At 48.6% G+C, this 11,472-nt stretch overlaps 1 protein-coding gene across 1 annotated transcript in view; it reads left to right on the forward strand.

The window, feature by feature from the left end:
* Positions 1–4,452: 4,452 nt before the first annotated feature.
* BCL9 (B-cell CLL/lymphoma 9) overlaps positions 4,453–11,472 on the forward strand; it is a 13,145-nt gene continuing 6,125 nt past the window's right edge. Inside the window, exons 1-5 of the mRNA XM_019470810.1 lie at positions 4,453–4,650; positions 6,234–6,550; positions 7,473–7,662; positions 8,130–8,229; positions 8,669–10,898. Of these exons, the coding sequence (XP_019326355.1) occupies positions 4,598–4,650; positions 6,234–6,550; positions 7,473–7,662; positions 8,130–8,229; positions 8,669–10,898 (2,890 nt within the window). The 5' untranslated portion in view covers positions 4,453–4,597. The remainder of the gene's footprint in view (positions 4,651–6,233; positions 6,551–7,472; positions 7,663–8,129; positions 8,230–8,668; positions 10,899–11,472) is intronic.

Here is an 11,472-nt window from a genome sequence, read left to right on the forward strand (position 1 = left end):
GGTGGGGCTAACCCCTCTATCCTGGGCAAACTTGCAGTATGCCTTACTTGGGAAGGTTTGCAGTTGTATTCCCTTCTCCCTGTAGTGTAGCACAATGATGTGAAGTTGGAGCTGCCAGAACAGTAGATAGTGCTTCTTCCCTCTAAAACCGGCCTGGTTTTCCCCTAGATATGGCTGAGCGATTGCCTGGCTTTACCTGATGCTTGATGTTTTTATTTATATCTTGTCTGGCTGTGGAGGAGGTTGTATATGCGAAGCACAACTTGGCAGAAGTTGCTGGGCTCGTAATGAGGGGAAGGTGAGCCTTTGAAGAGAGATGGGTGCAGAGAAGGGGAGGTTACATGTCCGAGCTTTGTGCCAACTTCTCTAAGCACAGATGAGCTCATGGGAATCCAGCTAGCTCAAATGTGGGAGTGCTAAAGCAGGTCTGACCTATTTCCCCTCCATGTGCAGCACGCATCTTCAGACTCTTCCAGTCTGGTGGTGGCTTTTTTGGCGCTGACAAATCTTGCCAGTCTGAGCAGAGGCTTCCCCTTGTCAGTGGTTCAGAGCAAGTTTTGATTCCTCTGCTTCTGTGGCTGGATGCATGGGAGGGACGCACAGCTTGGCTGTGCATTCTTGCTGGTGAAACTCTTCCTCTCTCTCCTTTTTCCAGGTGATCTTTTCTTGTGAGACAAGTGGTTTGCAACTCATGGCCTCCACAATGAGTACTGCCGTGTCGTGACACCAGGGGTCTTGGTAAGCTACTTGTTGGAAAGGCAAGAACCGTATCTCCACAAATGTGGATCCATCTCTTTTGTCTCTGCAGCTGAGGTTTTACGTCATTTTAAGCCATCCAAACTGTAAGCTGCAGCCAAGTGGGGTGAAGCTACTTTTCACCTGTTCTCACCTCTTCCTTTGAGCTCGCAGTGGCGCTGATGTGGTTACATGATCAACCAGATCAGGGGACTGATCCAGCTGAATAGAGATTTCTGCTGTTTCCCTTGGGTTAGTTCCCAGTCAGATCTTTTCCCGATCTGGTCAGGAAGAGAGGTGGTAAGAATGAGTAGATAGTTGAACCATCCCTTTTCCCTGCAGCCATTGCCTGGTATACCTTAAAGCAATCCTGAAAATACAGCCTTCCATATAGCTTGCCAAAATGTCTTAAAAAGTGGCTTGACCATTCACTGTCATGACCCTACCTCTAATTTCAGAGCAATGATAAAGTCTTTGCTATGGCAGGCAGACTCCAGTTGCAAAAATACATTTCTCTAGAGCTTTTCCATTATTGGACCCTAGATTCCCAGACATATGTATGTTAGAAGTGCATTTAGAAAAATCATGAGGCATTCCATTTCACATTATAAAAGATGGTACGTTCCCAGTGTGCAGAAATGAGAAGCGGAGGAAGTTGAGTTGCTGTTGTTCCACCAATGAATATATTGATGTATCCTTTATAGCTCTCTCTGGTAAGAAGAAGTTTAAACTGAGATTGGAAAATACAGTTCCCTTGCAGACCATATAAATTCTAATAGATGGAAGATACATGTATATAGGTTAATAAAAAAGTAAGGTTAAGAAATTGGAGAGGTCCCCCCCCCCCCTGCCGATGTGTTTGATAGCTCTCTCTGGTAAGAAGAAGTTTAAACTGAGATTGGAAAATACAGTTCCCTTGCAGACCATATAAATTCTAATAGATGGAAGATACATGTATATAGGTTAATAAAAAAGTAAGGTTAAGAAATTGGAGAGGTCCCCCCCCCCCCGTGAAGTATTTGAAAGTTTGGTGATGTCAGAAATATTGTGCAGCCAGTGTGATCTCCTGATTCTTCTTCATGTTTTCTCATTGCACTGTGCAGACTGGGAGTCTGAGAAAATTCTCCTTGCAATAAAAGGTAACATGACAATGCATAAATATCAAAAAGCAGAGGATGAAACAACTAGAATACTTAAGTTCATCACGCAGGCAACAGGCAACTGCTTTTAGCATTGAGCTCTGCTCACTTTAATGCTATCGTTTCTTTTTTCTTTTTTACCTGAAATTCACCGTGTTTTCAGTCACACCTTCACCTTAAGTGGGGACCCCGAAGTGTCACTGAGTTCCACTGACTTTTACAGATGCATAAATCTCTTTTCAAAAGTGGAGTTGGGCGGTATTTATAATTTTTTGGTTTTGTTGTCAAAACAGACATAGGACCCAAATTTGCATGCAAAGATGGTACAATTGTGCAGCCAGTGTGATCCTGATTCTGTTCTTCATGTTTTCTCATTGCACTGTGCAGACTGGGAGTCTGAGAAAATTCTCATCTTGCAATAAAAGGTAACATGACAATGCATAAATATCAAAAGTGGAAAAGCAGAGGATGAAACAACTAGAATACTTAAGTTCATCACGCAGGCAACCGCATTCTGCTTTTAGCATTGAGCTCTGCTCACTTTAATGCTATCGTTTCTTTTTTCTTTTTTACCTGAAATTCACCGTGTTTTCAGTCACACCTTCACCTTAAGTGGGGACCCCGAAGTGTCACTGAGTTCCACTGACTTTTACAGATGCATAAATCTCTTTTCAAAAGTGGAGTTGGGCGCTATTGATAATGTTATGGTTTTGTTGTCAAAACAGACATAGGACCCAAATTTGCATGCAAAGATGGTACAATTTAGATACTTGTGAAGATGTTCTCTCTTGTCTTTAATGTATCTGTATAGCACCAGCTCCCAATTACAGCATGATAGTAGTAAGAATAGTAATAGATTAACTCCAACATTGTTCTCAAAATCAGTGGGATAACCAGGAGATAGCCCCAGAGAGGCATGTGGATCCTGTAGAGTCTGTGGCTCAGAGTGGAGTTCATCTGATTGTGCCTAATAGGAGGCATTAAAAATTAGATCTTTATTGCAGAAACATTCCCCCACATTAATGGGTTTGTGCAGGACAGTGAAGGTGAGAATAGGGAGCAGGATGATTTCTCTGGGTCATGAAGGAGGCATGTGGTAGAGAGGAGAATCTTTGGAGGTGATGCAGAGCTTCACGGAACACCTGCAGTGTGGAGCCACTATCATGTTAAACTACAGCAGTGCAAAGTCACTAAAAAGTGTAATGACACAACCTCATAACAAGATAAATTTGGGGAACTGGAAAACCATGGTGCTTGATACTACAAGTTACTGATAACTCTCCTTGGCCAGAGGTGGTCATATAGTGCCTGTGTTTCTTAATCCTCTGGTGTCAGCATGTAAGCAAACCAATTTTTGTTTTCTAAATGCAATTTGAACAGTAGTTTCTTCATAAAATTCAAGATACTCCCAGACTGGTGAGATTTATTTTGTTTTGTTTGATATACGCAGGAAGAAACTGCTTCTTTGGTGCTGAGAAGGAATACTGGGAATATTTACATTTGAATAATATTTAACTAGCAATGCTTAATACATTAACAATAAATCTTGGTTAGATTCTAAATTAAGTGGATTTGCATCTGAGTAGGTGAGATGAACAGGAGAGATTTTGTTGAAACATAAACAAGACAGAAATTTGTTCCAAAATAATTTAGCCCAAAGGACGTAAACAGTAATGTTCAATAATTTCCTCCTCCAGAAACAGTTTTATGTGCCTTATTGCCTGCGTCATGCATATTGTTTCTTAGAAAGAAGCTGAAAAAGTGCTTATTTTTGTGTTTTGGGGTTGTTTTTTTTTAAAGTCTAAATAGTCTGTATAGTGTTGCTGAGCAAATTTAGAGGGGTAGTTCTCTAGTGATCTCTTGGCCTTTATAATAGATATAATGAGTGACTAACCTCTGGTATTTTCAGAGTAATCACAGCATAGCTGGTTGCTTACAGGTGGTCAGGAAGGCATTATATTTTATTTTCCTCCCTTTGTGCAACCCTTAGCACACATCATTGAACATATGTCTAGTTATATTGGACCAAGGAGACAGAAAAGATCTGAGCAGAGTTTATGTTCTTAAGAAATATCAGATTACGGCCATTCACAGGGGAATTCTGGATAGTGAAGTCATGTTGGGGTTTTGTAATTTTGGCTTCCTACTGACTTGCTGTGAGGTGTCTTCAAGCTGAGCACAGATGCGGAATCAAAGTGTCCAGATACGAGGTGCTTCCCTGTTTTGTTGACTCCAGAGTGATTTGCTTTGGATGAAAGGAAGATGGCCTCACTGCCTGTAAACTGAATGGCCAGCCAGGGCTGCCTCCGGTTTGAAATACACAGCTGTACTGAGCCATCTGAAAGCTCTCCTCCCGTGTCTTCTCAGTAATGGGGGAAGAGTTGCCATTTACTGCTTCACACCAGACACATCTGCTTGGAAAGTTCCTCACTGGTTTTGTGTTCTCTTCTTGTGGGGTGGTTTTAACAGTGTGCCCTGGAGATGCGAGACTTCCCCTGGGCAGCAGGAGGCACACGTCTAGAGAATGCTGGAGCTGCAGGAGGGAAGCGCCCAGTGCAAAACCAGAGAGGAGCAAAGAGAAAAAAGGCAAGTGGACAGCCAGCATTGAGAGAAGCGGGTGGCAGAAAGTGCTTCGACGCTGCCTCTGGCGGCACACTCCCCAGAGGAACTTGACGAGAGCCCATCTGCGTGCGTGTGAGACTGTGAGCTCAGGATTTCTGTCAATGCATTCCAGTAACCCCAAAGTGAGGAACTCCCCGTCAGGCAACACACAGAGGTAAGGAAAAGACCCTGCAGTCAGCTGCTCTGGATTGGTGCATGGTGCTATCCCAGCTCTGCTGCAGGATTAGCCAAGGACTGGTGCGTGTGACTTACTGGTCCTTCTTTGTGCTCCCATTGGATCCGCCGAGTACCTGAGCACTGGCTGCACAGTGCTGACGAGCCTCCACGTTTGCTAGGCTCAGGATGAGCTGAAAGTTCTAAATCCATGAGGTGCGGATTCTACATTGCTCACACCCTCCTCCCTCCCATCAGGTGTCTGAATAGTCTGTAGGAGAGTAAACATGCTGTTTCTATCTGTTTTGGCTTTTTTTTTTCCTCTTCCCCCTCTTCTAATTATCTGTTTCCCTAACGGGCAGTTGGGCAGCAGAAGGTCTCTCTGTCTGTACTTTCACACAAAACGCCTCCTCTGTATTATTGGCCTGAACAGCCTGGAGAACTGATCAGCTGTGCACTGACATCCTGTGCATCGTTCACCTGCCAGTGCAGCAGGTCAGCATCTCTCCTCTGCTAATTTGGAAGGGAAAAAATATGGAAGCAAAGCACTGTTCAGGGACTTACAATGGTCTGATTGACAGCATTCTCGAGTTTGATTATTTACTCCTAGAGGTCATCTGGAGCTTAAGAGTAATTCAGAGGGAATGCCTCTGGGTCAGATGCCTGTCCAAAGGAGGAAACAGCTTGTGCGAGTCCCACAGTGAAGATGCTAGCAAGCACTGCCTGTTGGAAGTGGCAGTGGTGATAGGAAAACATGATGCAGAAGATCCTATAGCAATGGAGCAACTGGAGGGTGAGGAGGAAGGGGTGGCTAATATGTGTGTAAAACCCAGAGGAACAAAATATTTTTAGGATGCAATTTGCTGAATGGAAGAGGGAAGGAAAGACCCTGAATTTCCCTTGGCAAATTAAAGAAGCTTCATCTGCCCCATTTTGCAGGAGTGTGCAGGGAGATGGTATCCTTCTCTTTCCTTATTCAGAGGCAGGTTGTAGCTGGTTTAATTGTTTTCACGGTCAGAGGTTTGTGTTTTCCTGGCAGCTTGCCCCAATGTATGATGAATGCTGCAGTAATGCTGGGTTTTCCTTGTGCTCCCTGTAGAACTGGATAGGGAGGTGCACAGGCCGGGGGGGGGGTCTACTCTGATCGGAGCTGCAGTATATAGTTGGGGTCCAGGAGAGTGGTGAGGTGAACTTTATTGTGCCTTGTTTGTTTACTCTGAGCTGGTCTTGGTGTGAGGCGCTTCTCTGTGCACATAGAAACCGTTGTCTTTATTGACAGAAGCCCCAGAGGTAGGTCCTCATGTGACAGCAGTTCCTGGGATCTGGCAGGTCTGTAGCTTGCCCTAGTGCCTTCTTGAGCAATGAGATCCCATCTTGGATAATAACCCTTTCGGGGCATGTTCAAAAAAGCACCTGCATGACTCTAAGCTTGCAGGCATTTTTTATTTGTCAGCAATTGTCTTAGCTTGCAAAGGTGGCAGTGGTTGTTTCTGCTTCTCTCTAATCTGTTCCTACAGGGTTGAATGAATCCATGGTGTGATTTGTCACTTTTTTTTTCTTTTCCTTTTCTTACTCTGTCCCCAGTAGCCCCAAATCAAAGCAGGAGGTGATGGTCCGTCCCCCTACAGTGATGTCCCCGTCTGGCAACCCCCAGCTGGATTCCAAATTTTCCAACCAGGGTAAACAAGGGGGCTCCACCAGCCAATCCCAGCCCTCTCCCTGTGACCCCAAAAGTGGAGGTCACCCCCCCAAAGTGCTCCCTGGCCCAGGTGGGAGCATGGGGCTGAAGAATGGGGCTGGAAACGGTGCCAAGGGGAAGGGGAAGAGAGAGAGGAGCATTTCGGCAGACTCCTTTGAACAGAGGGAAGCTGGGACTCCTAATGATGACCCTGAAATCAAAGGTATGTTTGCTAGGATTCGTGCGCAAGAGCAGACAATTAGTCTGAGTCCTCTGTGAGATGGAGAATCGCTATGCAAGTGTTAGCAAAACATTTATTTGTCTGGGGTTCTGCAAGTTCCAGCCAACGAAGTCTAAAGGTCTTGAGAGCAGGCGAAGAGGAGAGGTTGTCGTAGCTGGCATCGGTAAATGTCCTGTTCACGCTCCGTTAAAGTGCAGACCTGACTCTGGTGGGAAAGTTCCTTTGCAACTCTGAAACTCCCCCAGAGGATTTGAAAGTACAAATGCAACCTGTTGGTTTCCTTCTGGCCTTTGGCCTTTCAGGAACTGTTCTGTTGTAACTGGGGTTTTGAACAATATGCAAGCCTGTTTTGTCAACACAGATACATAACCCGTAGCACCCTGACTGGTAACACAAGCCAGAGAGTTGGGATTTCTGTGTTCTGTTCCTGGCTCCAATATTGCCTCTGTGAGGCAGTGCAAAAACAGACTAGATGTGCAGTTGTCCATCTTTCCTATGTTGTCCATTTTCTAGGTCACCTGGCTAAGGTGGCTTAAGGGGGGGGGGGGAAGGAAAGTTTTGCACAGAGTGTTGTCCTTGGGTGCAGACCTATTTATATTTGTTCATTTTAGTGTGTAGTTTTCCTGCTGTTCTGTGTGGCCATTAGAGAATTCAAAGGGATCAGCTCTGGGAACTGCCACTTGCCTTGGAAAGGGGCAAGATGAGCTTTCTCCCAGTGGTGCCTGAAGGGCAGCATGGCATTAGAGGGAAGATACATGGTGTATTAGAAGAATTGCCTTTAGTAGTGCTTGAGGGAGAAGTGGGAAACTTCAGAGGAGGAAAAGCTCTGGTCAGTTTCCAGAAATGGTTTCCAATGAGCTCCCAAGGTAGTGATTCCCCTCTTTTCCCCTTTCTCCCCTTCCAGACTGCAATTCTGCTGATCACGTGAAGTCCCAGGATTCTCAGCACACACCACACTCCATGACTCCTTCAAATGCTTCAGCCCCAAGGTCTTCCACACCTTCCCATGGCCTGACTGCCGCTTTGGAGCCAGCGAGTGGGCAGAAGACTCCATCCAAAGTGGTTTACGTTTTTTCTACTGAGATGGCCAACAAGTAAGTAGGTAGATGCTTGAATGTCTTCAGGGAGTGGGGCTTATATTTGTGCTTCCTTTTTAAGAGATTCTCAAGTGCACTTTCTCCTTCAAGTGCATTCTTGTAGCAAAAAGTCATTACTTGTTTTGGGGATGCTGAAGGGGCCGGGATGGAGAACGTCGCTACCTCTTGCCCTCTGAGAAGTGATTATTTATTCCTCCGAGGTGTGGTTTTTTTGGCAAATGCTGGTAGATATTGTTTTGCAATCCATGCGGTGAGTAGCAGCCAGGATGGCTTAAACCGAGACATGAACCCTGAGTGCTGATGAGTTTGTAGATGTAAGCATTTTTCTTTTGCTACTCATCTAGAGTGAAATATGTGTGGTTAAGTCTCTCTCCCTTCTGCCAGCTGAAGGATAGAAGGGAGGGCGGTTAAGAAAAATCGATTCTTGTCTTCAGCTGGATATGTGCATCTGTCTGTCTTTGCAGGGCTGCAGAAGCTGTGCTGAAGGGACAGGTGGAAACCATTGTGTCCTTTCATATCCAGAACATCTCAAACAGCAAGGCGGAACGAAACACTGTACCCTTGGTAGGGAATACCTGCATGTGGGTGGGAAGGGAAATGGTAAATGTGCTTGTGTGTGTCATTCAGAGAGGTGGATGATTATTTAAACACTGAAATATGTTTTAGAGTGGAAAAGAGAGAGATGGTTGTTGTCCTAGCCTTCTGCAAATAAATGTCTGGGATCATCCAAAGAAGAGCTTGAGCCTTGCGATATTTGGGTAGTATATTTCCAACCCATTGCTCATGCAGAGCTAGCACAGAAGCAAGGGGTACCTGCTGTAATACTTGAGCAAAATATGTTTCTGCATGGCCAAGATGCTGCTCTGTAATCACTGCATGAAGGCTACCCTTCCTTGCAAACTGTGGGCTGGTGGTGTTGAGAACAGGACGTTCTGTTTGCATCTCTGCTTATGTGACACGGCTGTAAGATGGATGAGTGACAACATGTGGCTTTCTCTTGCAGAACCCCCAGATCACTGCACTTCGGACTGAACCCAAGCCCCTGCCACAGCCGCAGCCCCCTGCCTCCCAGGACCAGAACCCTCCCCAGAACGCCAAAATGCAGCCGACTCCGCCCGTGTCAGCACCGGTATCCAAATCCACTGGCCCCCCATGCCCCATAGATCAGGACAGTCCCAGTGTGGAAAGCAAAGTGATGTCTGTGGGCAGCCCTGCCAACTCTACCCCGTTGCAGACAGAAGGATTTGGGCAGAGTTCGACCCCCAATAATCGAGCAGTTAGCCCAGTTTCCCAAGGTAGCAATAGCTCCGCTGCAGAGCCCAAAGGTCCTCCCCAGCAGGTGTCTGGTGGGGACCCATCCAATTTGGGCGAGAATCCAGATGGACTGTCACAGGAGCAGCTGGAGCATCGAGAGCGCTCGTTGCAGACCCTGAGAGACATACAGCGCATGCTCTTCCCTGATGAGAAGGAGTTTGCGGGAGGGCAAAGCGGGGGACCACCCCCAAATGCCGGGGTGCTGGATGGTCCCCAAAAGAAACCTGAAGGGCCGATACAGGCCATGATGGCTCAATCCCAAAGTTTAGGCAAAGGGTCAGGGTCTCGGACAGATGGAGGGGCTCCGTTTGGCCCTCAAGGACACAGGGACATGCCCTTTTCCCCAGATGAAATGGGGCCACCACCAATGAACTCCCAGTCAGGACCCATAGGCCCAGACCACCTGGACCACATGACTCCCGAGCAGGTGGCCTGGCTCAAGCTGCAGCAGGAGTTTTACGAGGAGAAGAGAAGAAAGCAAGAGCAGGTGGTTGTGCAGCAGTGTTCCCTGCAGGACATGATGGTCCATCAGCACGGGCCTCGTGGGGTGGTTCGAGGCCCTCCCCCTCCCTACCAGATGACCCCTGGGGAGGGCTGGGGACCTGGGGGTCCAGAGCCCTTCCCTGAAGGCATGAACATGTCGCACGCTCTGCCCCCCAGGGGCATGGCCCCTCATCCCAACATGCCTGGGAGCCAGATGCGCCTGCCTGGTTTTGCAGGAATGATGAACCCTGACATGGAGGGCCCCAGTGTCCCGAACCCTGCCTCCCGGCCTGGGCTTTCAGGAGTTAGTTGGCCAGACGACGTGCCAAAAATCCCAGATGGCCGAAACTTCCCTCCTGGCCAGGGTGTCTTCAGTGGCCCTGGCCGAGGGGAGCGGTTCCCCAATCCACAGGGCCTGCCCGAAGAGCTCTATCAGCAGCAGCTGGCTGAGAAACAGATGGGCCTCCCTCCTGGCCTGAACATGGAAGGCATCAGGCCTGGCATGGAGATAAACAGAATGATGCCCTCCCAGAGACACATGGAGCCTGGGAACAACCCCATCTTCCCTCGCATGCCGGTGGAAGGGCCGATGAGCCCCTCCAGGGGGGACTTCCCAAAAGGAATACCCCCACAAATGGCCTCTAGCAGGGAGCTGGAGTTCGGGATGGGCCCTGGCAGCATGAAGGGGGACATGGGCATGAATGTCAGCATGGGCTCCAACCCACCCCTGGTCCCTCAGAAGCTGAGGGAGGCAGGAGTGGGGCCGGAAGAGATGATGAAACTGCGCCCCGGCGTCTCGGAGATGCTCTCCTCTCAGCAGAAAATGGTGCCGCTGCCGTTTGGGGAGCACCCGCAGCAGGAGTATGGCATGGGTCCCAGGCCTTTCCTTCCCATGTCTCAGGGCCCAGGAGTCGGTCTCCGAAATCTCAGAGAACAGATCGGGCCTGACCAAAGGACTAACAACCGGCTCAGCCACATGCCGCCACTACCTCTCAATCCCACCAGTAACCCTAATAGCCTCAACACTGCTCCCCCTGCGCAGCGCAGCCTCGGCCGCAAGCCCTTGGATATCTCTGCAGCCGGACAGGTGCATTCGCCAGGAATCAACCCCCTGAAATCCCCCACGATGCGCCAGGTCCAGTCTCCCATGATGGGGTCTCCCTCGGGGAACCTCAAGTCCCCTCAGACGCCCTCCCAGCTGGCAGGAATGCTTGCGGGCCCCACTGCCGCAGCTGCCGCTGCCTCCATTAAGTCCCCCCCTGTCTTGGGGTCTGCTGCTGCTTCTCCTGTCCACCTCAAGTCTCCATCTCTCCCCGCACCTTCTCCCGGATGGACTTCGTCTCCAAAGCCTCCTCTGCAGAGCCCTGGGATTCCCCCGAACCACAAGGCATCTCTCACCATGTCTTCTCCAGCCATGCTGGGGAACGTGGAGTCGGGTGAGTGCTGCCTCTGCTAGCTGGACTTGGCTCTTCGGTTCGCGTAGGGTTACCCTGAGGTGTGCAGCAAGGGGAGGGGGAGGAGGTTTCTTGCAGGGTGGCAGTGCCGCAAGGCTAGGCGGTGCTTGGCCCAAGGGTCTGGTTGGTGGCTACACGAGTAGAGTGCAAGCGCTTTTCCTCCTCCGTCTGTATTTGGATTTGCACCGTGCCCGCTGTGTTTCGGGGTGAGGGCTGGTCACTTGGAGGACATGGAAGTGAAAGGGTGGGGTCAAGAGGTGTGAAAAGATGTGGAGTGTTGATGGGAGAAATCGGGGGTGGTGGTGTTTGGCTGTTCTGCCACAGCTCCTGGTGGCTGTAGCTTTGTGGAGAAGTTCCTGCTGATGTTATGAAAACGTTTTGAAATAAAGCCTCCTACAAATTGATGCTGAGCATAGTTAGCCAGTTGTGTATCTAGGTATGGTTCCGATACGGTTACGGCTTTCTAGGTTAACCACCACAGACAGGGAGGCATGCTAACGTTTGTTCAGCCTCCAGCCGTTGCAGAGAGTGAAGCGCCACCGTATGTAGCATTCGG

This window comes from Aptenodytes forsteri, unplaced genomic scaffold (assembly GCF_000699145.1).
Source record: "Aptenodytes forsteri isolate BGI_AS27 unplaced genomic scaffold, ASM69914v1 Scaffold207, whole genome shotgun sequence".
Classification (NCBI taxonomy): domain Eukaryota; kingdom Metazoa; phylum Chordata; class Aves; order Sphenisciformes; family Spheniscidae; genus Aptenodytes; species Aptenodytes forsteri.